Source organism: Rhinolophus ferrumequinum, chromosome 26 (genome assembly GCF_004115265.2).
Source record: "Rhinolophus ferrumequinum isolate MPI-CBG mRhiFer1 chromosome 26, mRhiFer1_v1.p, whole genome shotgun sequence".
Taxonomy (NCBI): domain Eukaryota; kingdom Metazoa; phylum Chordata; class Mammalia; order Chiroptera; family Rhinolophidae; genus Rhinolophus; species Rhinolophus ferrumequinum.
Genome location: NC_046309.1, coordinates 3695167 through 3715052, shown reverse-complemented (window position 1 = coordinate 3715052; position 19886 = coordinate 3695167). Strand labels below are relative to the sequence as shown.

Sequence of the window (19886 nt, the reverse complement as noted above, 5' to 3'; positions counted from 1 at the left end):
ACCCTTTCTCCTCCCCACCCCACCACCTCCCTGACTCGAAGGCACCTTTGCAGGAATAATCCAACCCTAGCGTAGAAGGAACCTTGGAGATTGGCTGGCCCAACCTCTCCTCACTTTACAGAGGAGGGCAGGAGGGCGCAGACACAGGAAAGGAGTATGCAGACCACACAGGGCGTCAGTGCTAAATGCGGCAGGACCTCCAGACTCCTGCTTTTTCCCCTTTCTCTACTTACTGAGACCTTCCTTCTCCCACTATCCCCTCTCCCTCTCTCTTCTCTTCCTATTTTCCTCCCTTACATACCTCAAGGAGGAAAGGGAGCGGGGAGCCAGGACAGGAGAATGACAAGAGAAGAAGGCCCGGGGTGGGGGGGTCAGAGATCTGGGAGGGGTGGGGTGAGAGGTGGAGGCTGGGCACAGGCAGGGGACACAGAACAAGGGGCAGAAGCACAGAGATGAACAAAGAGAGCTGGTCCCCAAGCCATCTGGGCGTTTATGCCTCTGCTCTCTGGCCCCTTTGCCCATGGGGGGCTGCCCAGTCCCTCTGCAACTTTCGGGCACTCAGCCTCAGCTGTCACTTCTTTTTTTTCTTCTCCTTCGCCAGCTTGGCCTCCTGGGCCTCTTGGTCCTCGATAAATTTCATCATTTTCTTGCCAAGCGGGGTGCTGAAGTACCAGTCCTGAGTCAGAAGAAGAGGCGAGCCCTGGGTTCTGCCTCCCGTTTTTATGGCTCTGTGTCCTCAGTAGCCTTTTCTCCCCAGGCCAGTATCCTGCTAGAGTCACGGTTTCTATTGCTTGCACCATATGCTCCGGGCTCCAGTGTCAGCCACTGTCAGGGACAAGCGCTCCCCCCTCCACCCTGCAGCCATCCTGCCACCCTGGGGGTGGCCACTGACTTGAGGTGGGGAAGTGAGTGCAGCTGGTGCCAGAAGCAACCAAGGGCTCCCAATACACAGGTTAGGGCTTCAGGCTCCCACCCTCAAGGAAACCAGGTGGGCTGGTCCTGCCTACACGGCCTTCCCTGTGACCTCTTGTTGCCCTCCAGGCTGAAGGAACTCCATGGGGGAGCAGAGAGACAGAGAGACGGGGCCACGGTGCGCTGTGCACCTGGGGCTTCAGAGGGCTGACTACCTGGTGGGTGCGGGCCCACGACCCTCCCCCTTGGGTTCCCCCACCCTCAGCCTCACCTTCAGGGACTCCTCCTCCTCCTTGTACACTGGCTCCAGCTTCGCCAGATGACCCAAGAACTCTGAGGCCACCAGGGGCCGCTTGGCCAGCCGTAGGAGCCGCTGCTCGGTCAGCACCGACTGGATGGCTTTGAGAATGTGGCCAGCTGTGTAGCCTTCGGACACTTTGGCCAGGGCACTGATGTCCAGGCTCTGGGTCACCTGGACTCCCTGGGCCTCCAGCATCCGCTTCCAGAGCACTGCAGGTTTGGGGGAAGACATGAGGCGGGGAGAGGCAGTGGATACCGCCACCTGTGCCTGAAACGAGCCGTGTGCTTCTGGAGAGTGAGCGTCTCTAGGTTCAGCATCGCCACTCCTCCCAGGAAAGTAGGGTAACCCGCCCCCACTCAACACAAGGAAATGAGGCACCAAGGACTTAGGTGGCCTGCCTGTGTCCACAGAACCAGGCCAGCACCCAGGGCATTGGGCCATTTGTGTGGCTGCCCTTCCAGAGCACCTGGCCCTGGTGGCACTGCTCAGAGCCGTGATGGGGGATGGGAAGAATGGCGGGGAGGCTTTGGCAGGGGTGGTCCCCGGCCCCCTCCCCGGGCCTGCCACTGCTCCCCGGGGCCTCACCGTAGCGCGACGCATAATCAGGCCGGGGCATGAAGATGACCCGCTCATAGGTCTGGCACAGCGCCTTCATCTCCGCCAGCTGGGGCCGCTCCGTGGTTCCTATTAGCAGCACGCGGTCTCCGGGACTCAGCAGCCGCACGGCCTTCATGAGGTCGTTTTTTATTTGCTTTGGGTCCATCTGCTCTGGGGAGGGAGGGTTGGTGGGCTCAGGACACCGTGACGTATCGGATGGGCTTCTAGGTTCTCGGGGTACCTGCTCAGCCTCACATGGAGCCTGAGAGGCAGACTGCAGCAGTGGCTGAGGTGTCGGGGGCTCGCCACGGGCTCGGGCTGCTTGGCCACGCTCCCTCACCTCCTGCTCTTCTTTTGGGACCGTCTTATAAAAATTCTTCTCAGCATTCCCAATCCAGATCACAGACGGCTGCAGGAGTCGAGCCACCTGGGCAGGTCAGAGAACAGAAACCTGACGTTAGACATCCCTGGGCAAGGCTCACCCCCCATCTGGTCCAAGCCAGGGTCAGGGCCGGCCTCGGGCAGTGGCGGCCTCAGAGCGCCACCTCCACTCCCCAAGTCCTGCCCACCTCACCTGCCAGCCCTTTTGCACACCCATCGCACCTCATGGGAACAGTGTCCCTACCCTCCCTGAGGAGTGCGGGGGGGCCAGCTGCATCTTCAGCCTTGTTTTTCCTCCCCACTTCCACCCACCTCCCCCAGCACTGTGGCTCCAGGTGTCCACAAGCTCTTAGCAGAGCTTGGTGAGGACCTCCCAGCTCCGGAAGTCACACCAGCGAGGCAGATGTGTGACCTGCTGAGCATAAAGCCCACCCTGCCCTGTTGTCACAGTCTGAGAACTAGAAATGCCACACCTTAAAGACCATCTGCACTATCTTCTGCACCCCAGTCTTGCCAGTGTATTTGCCCTGCAGGTTGCCAGGCGACAGATCGAACAGGTTGGCACCAGTTTCTGTGCACACAGCCTTGACCAGCATCTTCTTCCCCATGCCGGAGGGGCCCACCAGGAGGATGGAGCGGATGAGGGGAGCCATGGAGTGTATATCTGGGGAGCCTGAGAGAGGAAGCAGGGCCAGAGGCAGACAGTGGGTCGGCAGGGGAACTGGGGTGGGACGTTGTGCAAGGCGAGGCCGAAGGCCGGGGCTGGGTCAGATGAGGTTCAGAGCCTGGCTGCACTGTTTTCCCGACACCTGAGCAGTCCCCAGGCAAGCAAGGCGAGAGTGGCAGCCTAGAGGCCTTCCAATGGCTCAGCAATCACGACAACTATACATGGGTGTCAGGAGGGAGCTCTCTGCCTCCTTCCATTGCCCTTTCTGTTTCCCATGCCATCTGTTTTCACCCCTGTATCATGAAGGGGTGCAATTAAAGGGCAAGGGACCAACCGCTTCAGAAAGATTCCAGTCTTCTGGGAATGGGACAGAGACGAGATGTCACTTGAGATTGAGTAAGGGACTGGAAGAGTCCACCACTGGTTCCTGGCACCGGGGACATGCACGCCTCAGCCACCCAGGCTTCCCTCCCACAGGGCGTCTCACCGAGACGAAGGACCCCGTACAAGGCCATGTTCTGTCGTATGTCAAACAGGGAAGGCATGGGCAGCTTCTTGGCCAAACTCAGAGTGGATCCAAGATAGAGGCAGTCACCTGGGGGACAGATGGCCACCTGGTGAGTGGGACCCATTTAGGCGGGCCAGGAAAGAGAGCCACACAGGAGAAGGTTCACTCCAGAGGGTGTCACTCGGCCACCAGGAAGGCTGTGGCCGGGGGCCTTGGCACCGTGCCTTAGCCTGGGAGCCTACGCTGGGGTGGGGGGGTCTCACCCACATAGTCTTTCAATGCCACGGTCTCGCTCTTCTTTAGAAGGTTCAAAGTAACGAGCTCTTCAAACAGAGAGTCCATGGACCTGGCAGAAGATGGTGCAGGGGACCCCCGAGGACGAAAGGATATGGAGACAGAGATGAGCACCACAGGCATGAGGAGAGGGGCCTCAGGGACCCTCCTGCCCAACACCCTGTGGGTAAAAATATCAATAGTGCCACTGGACAGCCAGCGTCAGGAGGCGCCGTGCCAACCCACTGGTCCAGGACGCATTCTGCCCACAGCAGGTGCTCTGTGGGTCAAGAGGGTGTGAGAAGGGCCAGCGCCCTCTGAGATACAACTTTCCTCGGCCTGCTCACGGCCCAAAGTTCCACCACCAGAAACCCAGTCATTTGGGTGACATATTGCCCTCTACCTAGAAACCACATTTAAGGTGTTACACGCTCCAGGGGGGGTGGCTGTTAAAGCAGCTAACGTCAATATGTGCGTGACTCGCTTCCCCAGAGGAGTGAGTAGAAAGGGACCACTGACAAGTTCTTCAACACCTCAAAGTGGGAAGGCCAGGGGGGGAGATGGCTCTGGAGGGGGAAGAGCTGATCGGAGGACGAACAGAGGCCAGGAGCGTTTAGAACAACACGCCACTCACATCTTACTCTGCATCACCATTTTCAATTCACTTTCTTATGTCTCTATTTGATCCTCACAGCTATCTTGTGAGTTTGGCAGGAGAGGTGCTTGGTTAATGAGGACAGGGAGTCAGAGAAGTTAAGTGACTTTCCCAAGGTCACACAGCAACAGAACCAGGACCAGCAGCCGGATCTGTCCTGGGTCAGGGCTTGCTCCACCGCCCCCCGTGATGTGGAAGGTCTACTACCTGTTTGATGTCAGATCTTTTTCCTTCTTCTTCCCAGCTTTCTTCTCAGTAGTTTCTGGTTGGAAACAAGCACATAGGAAATTGCCGTCTGTTCCGTGCCTCGCCCACTGTGTACCCTCTCCAGTCCCAGTCCAAGCCCCTCATCTTGCCTTTGGAAATTTCAAGGGTCTCCCCACCTCCCTGTCCACAGCCAGGCGCAGATTCTTTAGCTCTTGACGCATCAGCTCATCCACCTAGGGAGACAGCAGACAGTGCGGTGGGGCAGCCAGGGGCTGGGCAGGTGAGGTGGGAGAGGTGGGGACAGAGGCGGGGGTGGAGGAGAGGAGGGGAGCCTCGGGGTGGAGCCAGCAGAGCCCAGGGAAGGCAGCGGGTGGCCACCTACCTGCCCAGGTGTTCTTTTGGAACCCTCAGCCTTGGTGTTTCTCCCTGGTCCCTGCCCCCGTCCATGCCCAATCCTAATCCACATCCTGCCTTGCTCTCAACTGGCAGCAGTGTGGGAGAAGCCCCAGGATGGAATCAACCAGCTTTCATTTGAAGCCCCAGACCAACCCTTTAGAGTCTGTGTGACCCTGAGCAATTGCACGGTCTCTCAGTGTCAGTTTTCTCACGCTTAATATCAGGAAAATCACCGTGCTTACCTCAGGGGTTGTTGCAAAGGTCACGTGATCTCATGTTTCTAAGGTACCTGGCACTGGGGTGGGACACTTCTCAGCTCTTTTAAGCGTTGGTGAGAGGATGGTGGGTGTGACCTCGGCTCAGAGCACCTCCTATTCCCTCACCTCCAGGCCACACCTCCACCCCGGGAGAAAGAGGGATGCCGGAGAGGCAGAGGACAGTGGGGACCGAGATGGACCAAGATGGACTACCTAGGGAAGGCAGTGCCTAGAGAATGCTGTAGAGAATGGACAGACTGGGGACGTGAGGAGCGAGGACAGAGCCCGAAGCAGCTGGAGGCCCTGGTGGGAAGAGGGGCCCTGCAGCGAAGCTCTGAGCCAGTACGCCCACCTGTTTCCGGAGCTCCTGCTCCACCTCCTTCCTCTTCTCCACCCGGAGGGTCTCAGGGTCAAAACTCTGACCGGGGTGTACGCTGTCATATGGTTCTTCCACAGATCTGAGTGCGGAGAGATGGACAGACAAATGGAGGTCAGAGTCCCAGGTGTACTCACACACCTGCTCACGCACATGGGCCAGGAACCTCACCCAGGCTGGTCCCCCTCTCCTCACCTGGCTCCCTGCCACTGCTTCTCCCCAGACCACAGAAAGAGGCCTGATGCCAAGGCCTGTGACTGCAGGATACAGACCCAAACCCGTAACGCCGCCCATCCCCTTCCCCTTTGGCATTTTCCTTTGGCCTACACACCCACATTGCCACCTCATGGTCTACGTGGCATATGTCCACTTTCCCCAGGACCAAATGTCCCCCTAAGGCCCCACAAGGCCTGGACACCTTCCCGGGCTTCTCCCCTTTTACTTTTATACTCCTCATGTCCAGCATTAATCATGGGTATAAATTTGGATGGCAACACTTTCAGCATTGCATCTTCTTCCTAGAATAGAAACATCCTTTGACTTCGACCCCCTTACCTCCATCAGTCATAAACTGTGACCCCAGTTCTCACCCAGACCAGCCTTCCCACCAGAATCCCCTCAGACTTTGCTGTCTCTGCCCACTTGGTCCTCACGTCCTCTATCGTGGTTTTTTTCTCCTTCCTTTTCTTCTTCTTTTCTTTTTTCTCCTGTTCTTTTTCCTTATTTTTCTCTTGGTTCTTTTTTTTGCTCTCTTCGACCTGCATCTCCAGTTCCATTTTCACCTGTGATCCAGGATAAAGACATTTAAATGAAGATCAAGGGGATTTTACAGAAATAAGAGAACTGGGGTAGAGTGAGGGTCCCCAGAGCCTAGGGGAACTGGTAGGTCCAGATGGCTCAACGTCCAGAGATTTCACTGGGGGCCAGGAAGAAGGGCACCGGTGATGGAGTGTTCCAATCAGAGCTGCCGCTCTCTCCTGGCCCACAGGCTTCTGCAGCCATAATACTCTCACCAGACAGTTCCTCTCCCTGGCCAAGGATGCCTTCTCCAGACGCAGGTACCCTCCTCCTGCCCAAGTCTTGCTGACTACATGTGCTTCTTCCAACACCCCTGCCTCCCCCCACTGCCGTCCTCAGCTTATACTCAGTACTCTCTGCAACCTCAGACTCCATCGGCCACAGAAAGTCTCCTGCCTCCACCTTCAGAGTACCTGTTCCGGAGTCTTGTCTGCAAAGATCAGGTAGGATCCACCTAAAGACTCATCTGGATAATCAGGGAACCGGCCAGTAAGAGCACTAAGGGAACATAAGATGGTTAGAGAGATGGACATGTGGGTGGATAGACAGATGGCTGGATGGATGGGTAGATGGAGGGGTGGGTAGAGGGTGGGTGGATGGATGAATAGATGGAGAGAGAGAGAAATATGGGCAAAGATATAGGACCAGGGAGATTCAGGGGGAGAGGGAAGAAACAGATAGTTTCAGAACAGAAAGGACGGATGAGTCAGGGGACATTCCTGGATGCTCTTCCCATCTTATTCTGCCGTGTTTTCTTCCATCTGGGGAGATGGGAAGTCATGTGTGGAGATGGTCCCACAGGCTGGGGGCCCCAGGTTTAACCCGAATGTGAGCAGTGTGTCGCGTGGATGGGGGTGAACGGAGAAAAGGGTACACTGTGGATCAGAGGAGAGGAAGGTGTGAGGACACAAGTGAGGATGGAAAGGGGTGGAGGCTGAGTCCGCCAAGGTTGGGCACTGACTGGCACTCAATAAACCACTGTCGGATCTGCTCCTTCATTTGCTCCTTCAGGAAGGGCCCCTCGAGGTCTCTGAGCGAGTCTTGGGTCTTCCCCAGCGCCACCTGGAACTCCTCTTCTTTCTCCATCTGGCGGAGCCTGCCGGCATTCCCCCTGGGGCTGGCCTGGGACATGTTGCCCAAGGATTCCACCTGCCTGAGCGAGGGGAGCTGGGGAAGTGGGGTGGGGGGGGAGGAGGCTGAGGGACTCAGGAGTGGGAGTGGGGAAGTGGGACCGGGCCTCAGGCACGCACACCTGCCCCCCACTCATTTCCAACACACGGCGCACACGAGGCCTCGCATACACACCCACACGGAACAACGGGCTTGCTACATCAGGAGAAATTGTGTTTGGAGCCGAAACTCGTCTGTGTAAATTACTCCGATAATGAGTTTGCTAGATGCATCCGGGCTGGCCCCCCTGCTTGCTCCCGCAGCACCCCCTCCCCTGTGAGCCTCCGGCCCCAGCCCCCACCCACACCCCCGCCCGCTCCCGAGTTGGCAGCGGCGCTAGCAGCCACTTTCCTGCCTCATTGGCTCCCAAATGTATTTTAAATATCACTCCGCGCAGAGACAATTACTGAAAACGCTGAGCTCACACTGTTGATGGGCCGGGAGGCCAGGCTCATTCCTCACCCACTGCCATGCCCGGCGCCCCGGCCCCTCCCCGCCAAGGCCCACCGCTGGCCCCCTAGCGTCCAGCTCCAGCCTCCCAACACCCGCTCCCAGGCAGGACCCCTGGCCCCTCTCTCATTCTGATGTCCCCAAGGCTCCTAGAGGAGCCGTCCCAGCCCTGGTCTCTGATCCTTTGCCCCCCCTCAGCTCCCTCCCCAGCCCTCTTTATCAGCCAGGACTCCATGGGCTCTGCCCACTGCAAAGCCCCTGCCAGGGGTCATGTCCCTCATCCCTGTCGCCCTTCCATTCCTAAGTCAGTGGAGGCCAGCTGGATGAAGGAAGGATCGGAGAGCAAGGACAGAAAGATTCAGGGAATGAGCGGGCCTTTCCACCTCCTGTGTACCCCCACCCCCCACCCCCGCCTGCCCCTCTTACTACCCACACTCCCCCACACGCACACGCACACTCCTCGTGTTGTTCACACTACTCCCTGACCCCTGAACGCAGGGCCGAAGTGAGTCTGGGGCCCCCAGAGCAAATGGGGAGCCCATGGTCCCCAAAATGTTCTGGTGTGATGGGTTGCCTCATCCCAACTTGCCCCGTCCCCGGGGTTCTCCCAGAGGCTGTAAGAGCCTCCCCCTGGCCTTGAACCTCCTCCCACTGCTGGGCCCAGGCATGCAGCCTCTCCTCCAGCCAGGGGCACAGACGAGGGGCCCAGGACGCTCGTGCTACCATCCCTCACCCCCAATTACACTTGAGATCCTTCTCGGGGCTCTAGGAGCAGGAGGGCGGGGAAGGGGCGTGGCTTGGCAGTAGCCTTCAGGTCCTGCCCCTCCTTCTCAACCAAGCCCTGAAGCACCCCTCAGGGTCCCCTGGCGTCAGCCTGCCTTCCTGCATCTTGCCCACCACAGTCCTGAGTGGTGGGCAGTGAGGGGCTGGACAGGGCTGTGCTCTGGGGTGGGGCACAGAGGGCAACGATGAGGGCGCGGCCCCAGGCACTGGCCAGCCGGCCGCCTGGGCCAGGAGGCGCTCACCATGCCGATGAATTCCATCTCGGTTCGCCGGTCCTGCTGAGTGCGTTTCCTCTGCAGGTAACTTCTCCACACCTGGGGGGACACACGGGCCCAGACACTCCCCACACTGCATTTCTGAGGGGACGTGGCTCTCAAGCTCAGCCCCAGGGAGGACGAGCAGTCACTATCTCGGAAGGTCCGGCCACGGGAGGTTTGGGTGGAAGTGGGGGAGGAGCTGTGGGAGGCACCTCCAGGAGGGCAGCTGGTGGGCAACTGGAACAGCCTGGAACAGGGTGGAGCGGAGGCACTCCCAAGCAGTCCCGCTCTGCGGTGTCTTTTGAGGCACCGATTAGAGTTCAAGCACCACCTTCTCCAAGAAGCACTCGCCGCTCTCCTGTCTCAGAATTCCCATAGCACTTGGAATAAATACTTGATCCCACCCAGGCACATAGTCATCAGTGCTGTAGGGACTGTGGAGCTCTCCTAATTCAGTCCTACATTTGGGACACAAGGAAACCAACGCTGGTGATGGGTCACGGCCTCTCCTAGGCCCAACGCCTGTCACTGCAGAGCTGAGACTGGGGCCAGTTTTCCTGACTCCTGCCCAGTGCTGTTCTCTCAGCTCGCCAGTCACTCTCAGCCCTGTGGACAGCCCTGTGCCAGCCAGGGGAGGGCAGCTCAGCGGACAGAGGGAGGCGGGGCCAGTACCTGCCGGGCAGGTTCCACTCCCTAAGGTCGCCTCAGGGAGCCAGCTCTTGTCCTGGCTTGTCTTCCTGTTCCTGGGACTAGCAGGCCCATGATAACTAAGTGCTTTTCATTCAGTGCCCTTCCTGGCCTTTGATTAGCCCTTACTGGGGAACTGGAAGACTGGAATGCAGGAATTCCATACTCTTGATGGCTGGTAACAGGGACAAAATGACTTGCTTTGGTTCCCAGGGGGAACCGGGGCTCTGTCTTTGGGGCCGACCCTCCTCTCAAAAGACTTGCTTTAGCGAGCCCTGCAGGCAAGGATCTCCTCCTCCATGGGGCAGTGGGACATTGGTTTTGTCACCCAAATGCAGGGATCAGATTGGAACACTCTGCGTGCTGATCAATAATCAAATCTATCCTATTTGGAGAGGGTATCTTTCCTCAGGGTTCACGTTTTTAGTTGGTTTGCTTCTGGTTTGGGGTAGAAAGTGGCTCTAAACTTCTTCTATTGGGCTGGCAGACAGAAGTTTCTGAGGCGCTGGGACTTGAGAGAGAGAAGATGGCGTGGCAGAGGAAACCGATACCCGATGGAGAGACCCAGCCCTACACTGGCCATTCTGGGCCTGCTTCTGGCAAGAAAAGGTGCCAAGTGACTTCCTGTGACCGAGCAGGGCCAGTGAGCCCCAGGAGTGGCGATGGCTACAGGAGCAAAGTGGCCCCTTTCTGCCACTTTGCTTGAAATTTTCCTAGGGCCCTTCCAGGCTCGTCAAGCTGGTAACCACTACTGCCCAGTGGGGCTGTGCTAGCAGCCCCTTGGACAATGATAAGAGAGGTCGGGCCCACACACGGGATCACGTCAGTTCTCTTCATCATGGTTCATTTTGCCTCAGGTGCTAAGAGGCCCTGGACACATTTTAGTTACTCATTTTTAACAGTCTTAAGAGTTACTGGAATGATCATCTATTTTGTTCTGTTCCCTTATTATGGATCTTTCTCCCCTACTTTTAATGACCCTTCTGTTTCTGAGGTTTTTATGGTCTCCCACTTCAAGTCCTTTTGGGGATAGAGATCCTGCACCTCTTGTCATCCATTGCTGAGCTAGGCAGGCTTCCTGGAGGAGGTGATTACCCTGACCTTCTTCCTGGGCACTAGAGGGTTACCTTCTGTATGGTGATAGCCGCTTGGTCTTGATTGAACGTGTGCCCCCCGTCCTCCCTCATCTTCTGATCCCACTCCTCCTCTCTTCGAATCTCTCGCATGATGGCGGCTCGGAGCCGGCCTTGCCTGGCCCGCTCGGCTGTTTGCAATAGGATTATGGCCTCAGTGCGGTGCATTGTTGGAAAGTCCTGGCCAGAGCAGAGACAAAGGAGCAGAAGAAGATGAGGGAGGGCTTGCATCCATGCGGGCAGCTGGGAGATCAGCCACCAAAAGACAGGCTGGGGGCATGGCCATCCCAGGGTACCTAGGTACCCAAGAGCTATCCCTCCATCTTGGTGTTAGACACAAGAGCAGCCTTGAAGGAGACCAGGGATTACCCAAAGTTCACTCTGCGAGTGGCACAGGGCAGGGCAGGGCCTCTCTGCGTCCCATAGAGGGAGGCATCTCTATTCCGGGAGCAGGCGTCTGGGAGGTGTAAGGGAGGGGTCTCCTTGACTTACCTGCTCTAAGGACACTGAACCCATTCTGGACAGGATCTGCGCCAGCATCAGCCTCTGCTCCCTCAGAACACTGGACTGCTCCAGCCGGAAGTATCTGGGGATTGGCACCTCCAGTTCTGTCTTTGGGGCAATATGGGGGAAAGAGGGTCAGGAATCAAATGCCGGGCCATCTAGCCAATCCATGACCATTTTCAGCTGCACACACAGACCCTGGCACTGTTTTCCTCTATCCTAGAGCCCTGGGGTGGGAGATTTCTGGGTTACCATCCCCCTGACAGTCATGCCTCTCTCCCTTGCCCCGACCACGTGGCCAGAGTTGAATTCTGGAGGATCATGGTAGCTAATGAGCAGTGGTGCCAAACCTGGCTTCGCATGAGAATAAACTAGACAGCTCTTAAAATGCAGACTCCTAGGCCCTCCCAATACTCCCACACCAGAATGGCAGGGCCCAGAGAATCTGTTTGTTTTTTCAGGTGCACAGCTCAGTTGGACGCAGCTTGTCGGGAAGCTCTGCGACTGCTTTGGGTGTGGAGCAGTGAACCATGACCTTGGGGGCCGACTGGCGGTACACTGTAGCCTGTTGGTGCTGACAGATCACCGGACGGTCTTGTTAAAGTGCAGGCGCAGGTTAGTAGGTTTGAGGTGCAGCCGGAGATTCTGCAGGCTCCTAGGTGATGCTGAAGCTGCTGGCCCACGGACCACACTTGGAGGAGCAGCGCTGGAGGACTCTTCACCAATCCCTTGTGTTCCCGGGGCTGCCCAGCCACGCTGGACCTCCAGCCTGACTCTCTAGCGATCCCCAACTACTTGCATGCACCCCCGGACCCCACCTCCCACCTCAGTTCCTGAAGCCCTTCAGCGACCACACCTCATCCCCCGATCTGATCTGCTTGCCCTCCTTCCCTTGCAGCTGTCCCAACGCTAGGGGTGTCCAAAGGAGGTGAAGTCCACCTCCTCCACCACCCCCCGCTGGCTTGGACATGGCTCCACGAGGGGCCTGCGCACCGTGGTGAGCTTGAGGTCCTGCAGCACGTGGTCCAGGCAGTGGGTCTCGCACAGGTCTGCGCGCACCAGCTCCTCCTTGAGCTCCAGCACGCGGCCCGCCACGCTGTCCAGCAGGCGGCGCAGCAGCCGCCTCTTCTGCGGCTGCACCATCTGGTCATACAGGGTGTCGAACCGGCGCAGCAGCCCCAGGTAGCACAGGTAGAGCGACGAGATCCTGTACTGGAAGGACTGCCGGTCCCGCTTGGGCACGGGTTCCAGCAGGGGCTGCTCCCGGTCCAGCAGCTCTTGCAGGGTGGCGTGGGAGGAGTCCCAGAGGCGTTGGTAAGCTCTGGAGAGGAGGCAGCGAGCCCCGGGCTCTCTGAGCCTCGGAGGAGTGGGGACGGTGGGAGGGGTTCCGCGGGGCCTTTGGAGGAATGCGAACTTGCCGGGGTTCCAGAAGGTGTGATGTGAAGGTTACTCATGGCTCCCAAGCGGAGCTCAGTGAAGGGAGAGGGGAGTTACAGTGAGCACACTGGGGCTTGGAGGTGTGAGACGGAGGTCACTGGGGGAATGAAGCAAGGAGAATGAAGAATGGACATGGCCCTTAGGGGGTCACTGTAAGGAAGACGCCTTAGGAGTCAGCAGACAGTTGGCCCCTCCAGCGTAAGGGTGCAGCCCAGAGATGCTGCAATGGTCTAAGATGGTGGGCAGAAGTGGGGTGAGGGACGAGTGCAGAGAACAGTCCCTTCCCCAGGGCAGAGCCCTGGTTTTGGAATTAATAATCCAAAGGAAGTCTGAAGAGCGAACGCTGACTCGCGGGAGCTGCCAGGGTGGCTGTGTGTGAGTCTGGGGCCCAGCCAGGCCTGGCCCAGCACAGAACCGCGCCCCCCCAGGCCTTCGCCCCACCCAGAGGCCCCAGCCTGACAGCACCCGGGAAGCACTTTGCTCTTCCAGCCCTGGGGGCTCCACTCCGGCCCCTCACTCACCGCTCAGACATCGTGCCCACTCCTCACGCTGCCCTCTGAGCTGGTCATGGAATCCACAGAATCTCTGTGGTCCCACCCTGACTCCACCCCCAAAGCCAGAACAACCCAGTTCTGTCCCATTGTCTCAATGTTCTAAGGCTATGAGGGGAGGTGGCTGCGGGTTCAGGATTGGGGACACTTATCTCAGAGGACGTACTAGCGGGAGGGCAGCAAGCCTTAGAAGGTCAGGGCAGAGTGTGGGGTCAGCTCTGGTCCTCACTTTTTTTGTGAGGATCAAATAAAGAATGGTCACTATTTGAAGTCACCCTGTAACTGAGGCTCTGGGTGAATATTAGTCCCAAAGGCATTAACTACTCCAAATACACTTCTCAGCTGGAGGAACCCTATATTCCTGGATTCAGACCCAGCACCCTCTGCTCTGGTAGATGGCTGTCCTGGAGGCTCAGAAGACTATTCTCAGGAAACTACAAAACATTTCCTCCTGACTCTGGTCAGCTGAGGGTGACCTTTTCAGCTCAGTGTTAAGTAGGGGCTTAGGAATAAATACATATATAAGGCACAGGGCAAAGGAAAGGCGGGGAAGGGAGGCAGCAGTGAGGACGAGCAAGAGATGAGTTCTCAGGCGTCACTGTGCGAGTTACCCGAGGCTCTTGTCAAAATGAGGTGGGCCCGAGACTCTGCATTCCCACCAAGCTCCCAGGCGTGTCGACACTGCTGCTCTCTGAATCGCCCCTTGAGTAGCAAGGTAGGACATTTACTGGGAGTTGGGAAGAGTGGAGGCTCAGGGGGCCCCCTTCTAGCTGTGGGAGCCACGTGTGGAAAATCAGTTCTCAGGTCAGAGCACTGCCACGTGAAGCTCTTCGTATGAGAAAATGCGTGTGGAGTAGGTAGGACGGCAAGACAGTGGCAGCTGGTATGGCGGGAAGCCTTCTCAGCACAGAGTCCAAAGCCACAAGCTGAGCGTATCCAGTGACGAAGAGAACACAGAGGATTTTGCACTAATTCACTAAGTCCCACCCCTTCCCCCCAACCCCCAGCCTTTATGAGTCACATGCCCATAAGCTAGAGCAGAAGCTGAAAGCGAGAGAAAGAGCCAGTGGGTCAAATGTTAAGTGGTGAATCCAGGTAAGGGACGTACAAGTGGTCACTGCACTATTTTGCCATTTTTTTATGTGGGTTAGAGATTAAAAAAAAAAAAATGGGGAAGAAAAGTTAGGAGTCTCAGAAACATTCCCACCAATTTGTTCTGAAACGAAGGAGAAGAAAATATTAGGGGAAAATAAAGACATCTTATAGATCCCGGGAGCCTCCTGGGATCCATTCCATGTTTGTATCTTGAAGGATAGCCCTGCACAGCCCCTATGCCCACCACAGGACAAAAATGATAGCTTGCCGGAAACAGCATCCCCCAAACCGTGGCCTGAAGAGTAACATACAGGAGGAATTTCAGCCCCAGAGAGGGTGTGATGGAAACAGCTGGCAGCATATCCAGGATTCTAATCCAGCCCCACGTCCTACCTCAGCTCACTACCAATTAGAACATTTGTCATGCGTCACTCATGGGGTACACCCCAGAAAGCAGTTTTTCAACACTATGACTAAGTGTTCTTATTCCACCTTGGGGGCCATAAAAAGTGGTGATATCTCCTTGCCCCAACTCACCTCAACTTCACAATGTCCACTTTTCAAATCACCACAGTGCGCGGGAGTGGTTCACCCTTTATTTAAGTTAGGCCCTGGGTCACTTGGAGCTGGTGTACTTGGTGACGGCCTTGGTGCCCTCAGACACGGCGTGCTTGGCCAGCTCTCCGGGCAGCAGTAGACGCACGGCTGTCTGGACTTCCCGGGACGTCAGTGTGGTTCGGCCCGAGTACTGGGCCAGCCGGGCGGCCTCGCTGGCCAGCCGCTCAAACACATCGTTCACAAATGAATTCATGATGCTCATGGCCTTCGAGGAGATGCCGATATCGGGGTGCACCTGGAGAAAAGGCAGGACCCCTCTGTTAACGAGGAGGCTCTGCCTGAGGCCGCGGTCCCGGCCCCAAGTTGGGGAGGCAGGACTGGAAGGCCACCTCGTCAGCCTCTTCCCAGAGGCCGAGAGACATGGCAAGAGGGATTCATTTTCATACCACTATAGCCAAGTTGAAAAGCAAAGGTTTCCCCCAACCGCAAGCGGTAATGCGATCGAGTTCCTGTGGAAGCACATGTGGACGTCTGTCTTTGACAAACGGAGTCAGTTCCACAGCGTCGTGCTTTTCCCAGTGAACGCATTTGCGTAGTGTCCCATGGTGTGGAAGAATCAGTTTCTGTCACCAGTCCTCTTAATGGACATTTCGGGGCTTTGTCTGTTTTCTTGCTGTTAGATTGTGTTACAGTAAATACACGTCTCTGAACATTTGTACAAGCATAAGGAAGGTTATTCCTAGAGGTGCGCACTTAACCTGGTGGATTGTTATCAAATGACTTGCCAGAGGTCACACTTGTAAGACACAGTCTCAGCACCAGACTAGGAGTTAGGAGACCTGGTTCTGTGGCAGGACCTTGAATCACTCTATTGTCTCAAATGAGTCATGTTCCTCGGCCTCAGTTTCTCCTCCTGTCACAAACTTGGTGATCTCTAATAAAACAAATGGTAGGGACCCGAAAATAATCCCAAAATGGAAGCAGACATTAAGTGTTTCTCGGCAAAGTGGGAGGTGAGTGACTCCCCAATGATACACATCAAGCCAATGGTGGAGACCAAACTAGATGCCTCCGGTCACCACTGAGTGCAGGGAATCTGTGCCTGTACAAGGTCGGTTTAGCCTAAACCCCTTGTGTTGTCATCACTTCCCCTTCTCCTCAGGGTTGCGGGGGGAAACAGTGGCTCCCCACACCTGCATCCCCGCCCCCTGACAGGATTTTGCAGTGTGTGGGTGACTCGTTCAGCAGCTCTCTGCAGGGCCAGTCCTGCTCCAACCCTTCTCTCACCATTTTTGAGCCCCAAAGTTAGGCTAAGCCACAGGGCTCACAAATACCCGCTTCCACCCCGTTTTCTTCAGGACATTGGAGTCTGTTCTCTGGTGCTGCCCTTTTGGCCAATCCTCTCCACCCCACCACGCATTCCCAGAGACCAGCTTGCCAGGTCACTAAAACTGCTAATGGGATTCAGACTGGAGACGGGCTCCACGTCTGGGAGCCAATCTAATGGAGGGGTAAGCGTCTTAGGCAGATTGGAGAGAGCTGGGCAGGCTACACAGCTACCTGCCTCTCCGTGGGCCTGGCTCTGCTGAGCAGGGCAGCAGCTTTACAGGCAGGGTTGCCTTTGATCCTGCAGACACATGGGTGGTTGGGTACCCATTGATGCCTCAAACTGTCAGTGTGCGAGTCCCAGGAGTAGGGGCTTCTCACAGGTGCACTGGTAGGCTGCCTGAATAGAGGGCACCTGTGGGCTAGGGGGTGGGACCAGCGGGAAGTGTTCAAGGGGCTCAGCCAGAGCTAGGGGGGGCCTGACCTCTGCGGCTGTCAGGCCATGTGACTCAGCAGCCCTGAGTCTAATATGGACGTCAGGTTTCTCATGTCTAAGGTAGCCCAACCCCACAGCTCCTCGGAGACGGCGCACCACCTGTTTGGAAGGTCTGTCCCAAGACTTCAGCTCCCATGACGCTTCCCTGGCCCTAGCCATCGCTAACTAGCGCTTCTCGTTCACACCATAATGTGCGTAGCATCTCATCACCACCAGCCTACTTTTCCGGCCTTCCCTATTAATTATGCCCCACCTAGCGTTCCACATAATCGTCTTGTCTGTCCAAAAGCCCTGCAAGCTTCTGGACGGTGGTGGGGAGCAGGCTTTCCACGTCCCCTGCTCATCACAGGTGCACAACACATATTAAGAGGGATAGGAGCCTCCGAGAGCAAGTACGACCGTGGCGTGCGTGAGGCCACTCGCCACCGTGCAGGACTGCCCCGAGTCCCGACTCAGTCCAGCACCCGCCCCAGGCCGGTACATTCTCCACTCTCACCTGCTTCAGCACCTTGTAGATGTACATTGAGTAGGTTTCTTTGCGCCGACTACGCTTCCGGGACTTCTTGTCGCTGGAGCCACGGCCCCTGCGGCTCCCGGACGGCTGCTGCTGTCCATGCTCCGTGCTCATTCTCCTCCTTGCAGCTGTCTCCCACCCCTTGGGGCTCCTCTTATGAAGTTGCAGCAGCTGGCCAGGTGGGGCTGGGGACCAGCACCTGGGACGGAGGGGCGGGGCTGGCCCAACCCCATCCAGGACGGGCTCTGGACTAATCTTGAAAGAGACTAATTGCTCTCTCCTCTCCCTTGGTGATTTCCTGTCTCTGAATAAGAAACCTTCCACCAGCCCCCAGCCCCACGCGACCATCTTCCAGTGTAACACACTTGTTAGTTCACACCAACAAACCTCGCCACGCAATCTCCCGGCACCCACGGGGCTCTGCATGGCTCAGTGCTGGGGAAGAGTTGGAAAGGACACAGGCTCCGCACCACTCCCCTGTGCCTGCGCCCCCCTAGCCCTGCAATACAGCCGAAGAGACAGGACTGGTTCACGTGGAACAATTAGGGAAGAGTCAAAGGGCTAGTGTGTGGTGGGGACAGCGTACAGAAAAGACAATCAGTGAGGGCTACAGTAGCCAGAGAAGGCTTTGGGAACAAAAGGGGATTTGAAGCTGGTTTTGTAGATTGGCTACAATTGGGGAGGAGGGCAATGTAATCGGGAAGAGTGGGAGATCAATGGTGTGAAAATCCGAGTGGAGTCAACATGTCAGGGTGCAGAGGCTTGGATGGACACAGCCCAGACTCAGCACCTGGAAACCACAGCTGGGAGGCGCTGCGGGGGTGGGGGGTGTTTGGAGGACTGGAGGAGCCGGGGGGAGAAACACTGGATGCTTCCGTAAAAGCAGATGTAGGGTCCCTGTGGAAGTTAGCTGCCAACTCAGGGAAGCAAAAGGCTGCCGTGAAATGAGTGAGGTGTCTCACTTTGCGCCTATGGGTGAGCCAGTTTTCAGGTCCTTGAATGCCGTGATTAAAGAAATCTGGAGCAACATGAAAAGCATAGGCTGGGGGAAAAGAAGGGTTTTTGGAATCAGGAAGAGGTGGGAAGAGCAGCGAAGACCAGCATCAGCTGTCAGTGGGCGAAGGCAAATCTGAGCAACCACCCCACACGACTCACCCCTGCACTCGGTTCCCAACATCCTGCCGTAGCTTACATGCTAAGGTTTGTTTTAAGAGGACCAGGAGGGCAATTCTTCATCCAAAATGAGGCATTTACAGAAATACGTGTTTTGTGGGCTTTTTAAGCATTCTGAAAATTTTTGAGATGAGTTTTTTTGGACAGACCAGCCAACTCGCCTCCTACTTCCACTCCTCCAGTTCACTAGCACCCCAGGGACACTACACGCGGACCCCACCGATTTTCACAGGACTTCTTCACATAGCCCAGCAGCCCCTGGGCTGAAGTAGCAGGAGCTCCCATTCGTCTTCATTCTCATTATCCCCACAGCTCTCTCAATACCATTCCTCCCCCAAACCCAGTCTCTGCTACTCCGACAGGCTGAGGCCAAATAGGCTGAGGCCATTTTGCTCCTGACCCCACTCAGGGCACAAGGCAGCAAAGCCAGGACCGGCAGGCGGGGTAGGAGCCCTCGCCCCTCAGGTGGCATCGGCGTCTCAGGCTCAGCTACAGCTCCCACCTGAAGCTCACTGTCCTGCTCTTGGCCACCTGAGAAGATCCTTCTCATCTTTCATGTTAGAGCACCAGCCCCGCCTTTGGGGAAATGTCCCTCCCTTTCAAATCCTTCTGTGGCTCCCACCACCTAAGCCACAATTTAGCTTCTGATTTGTTCTCTAGTCTGGTTGGCTTTCCCATTAGGTCATGAGCTCCTTGAGGATTTACACAGCACCTGGGACTTCTGTTTAGTCGTGAATTACTATGACGGGCACTGGAAAATGATGGCTGTGTACGTTTTCCCACAGGGATGGCTGCTGTGTTGAGGTTTCAGAGGCGGAGTGAGGCCCCGTGTGGGGAGGGATGGCCACTGTTGGCGCAAAGGCGGAAGAGCTCTTCACGCTGATGGGCCGTGCAGAGCCCTGGGCTGGGAGCACCAACCACAAGGCCGTGGACAAGTAAGTACAGCACTCCCTGCATCACGGTGTGAAAGGAACAGAGCTTCGCAAACTTCGGTGTGAAAGGGCAGCCTCCCCACCATTCCTGCACCTCTGCTATCTCACCCAATGGAATGCGTAGATCTGGGGCCCAGGAAGCTGCATTTTTAACAAGCGTCCCAAGTGTTGTGTGACAGGAGAGCCTCAAGCACTCAGAAAAACATGTGCCAGGAGACTGGTTCCCAAATGCGGCGCCCAGGCCAGCAGCATCAGCATCACCGGAGAACTTGTTAGAAGGCTGGTTCTTGGCCTTGGTCCAGACCCACTGAACCGGAAACGGAGGCAAGACCTAGCTACCCGTGGGCTAACGAGCTCTCCACGATTCTGAGGCACATTAAGGTTTGTGCACCACTGGCCTATGACAAGGCACGATTTCAAATCTGCAAAAGGGACGGAAGGTTCTCCCGGGACCTGGGGACTAGTCTTCAGTCCACCTCTGTCCCAACGACT

The 19886-nt window shown here is 56.7% G+C and overlaps 2 protein-coding genes across 2 annotated transcripts; both read right to left on the bottom strand.

Moving 5' to 3' along the window:
• Positions 1-369: 369 nt before the first annotated feature.
• IQCA1L (IQ motif containing with AAA domain 1 like) lies at positions 370-13281 on the bottom strand. Its single transcript, XM_033098635.1, is given in 20 exon segments — positions 370-676; positions 1184-1422; positions 1799-1976; positions 2151-2237; positions 2665-2864; positions 3346-3453; positions 3630-3712; positions 4502-4545; positions 4639-4734; positions 5507-5595; positions 5598-5612; positions 5973-6048; positions 6184-6312; positions 6742-6826; positions 7290-7495; positions 8974-9045; positions 10803-10988; positions 11301-11420; positions 12306-12633; positions 13271-13281. Coding segments are annotated over 20 exon segments (2457 nt in total). The 3' UTR covers positions 370-571.
• A 1730-nt stretch (positions 13282-15011) lies between these two features.
• LOC117017973 (late histone H2B.L4) lies at positions 15012-18747 on the bottom strand. Its single transcript, XM_033098634.1, has 3 exons — positions 18683-18747; positions 17272-17488; positions 15012-15248 (listed from the first exon to the last, which is right to left on the bottom strand). Exons 1-3 carry the CDS (start codon positions 18745-18747, stop codon positions 15012-15014), a joined length of 519 nt encoding a protein of 172 aa, XP_032954525.1.
• Positions 18748-19886: the final 1139 nt, after the last annotated feature.

Bases quoted from the DNA above. Each gene is read 5' to 3' on its own strand.
- LOC117017973 (XM_033098634.1), bottom strand. From the start codon at position 18,747: ATGGGAGCTCCTGCTACTTCAGCCCAGGGGCTGCTGGGCTATGTGAAG. The intron at 17,489-18,682 runs GTGGGGTCCGCG...CCTCCGTCCCAG, and splicing joins AAGAAGTCCTGTGAAAATCG to GTGCTGGTCCCCAGCCCCAC. The intron at 15,249-17,271 runs GTGAGAGTGGAG...CCTTTTCTCCAG, and splicing joins TCTACAAGGTGCTGAAGCAG to GTGCACCCCGATATCGGCAT.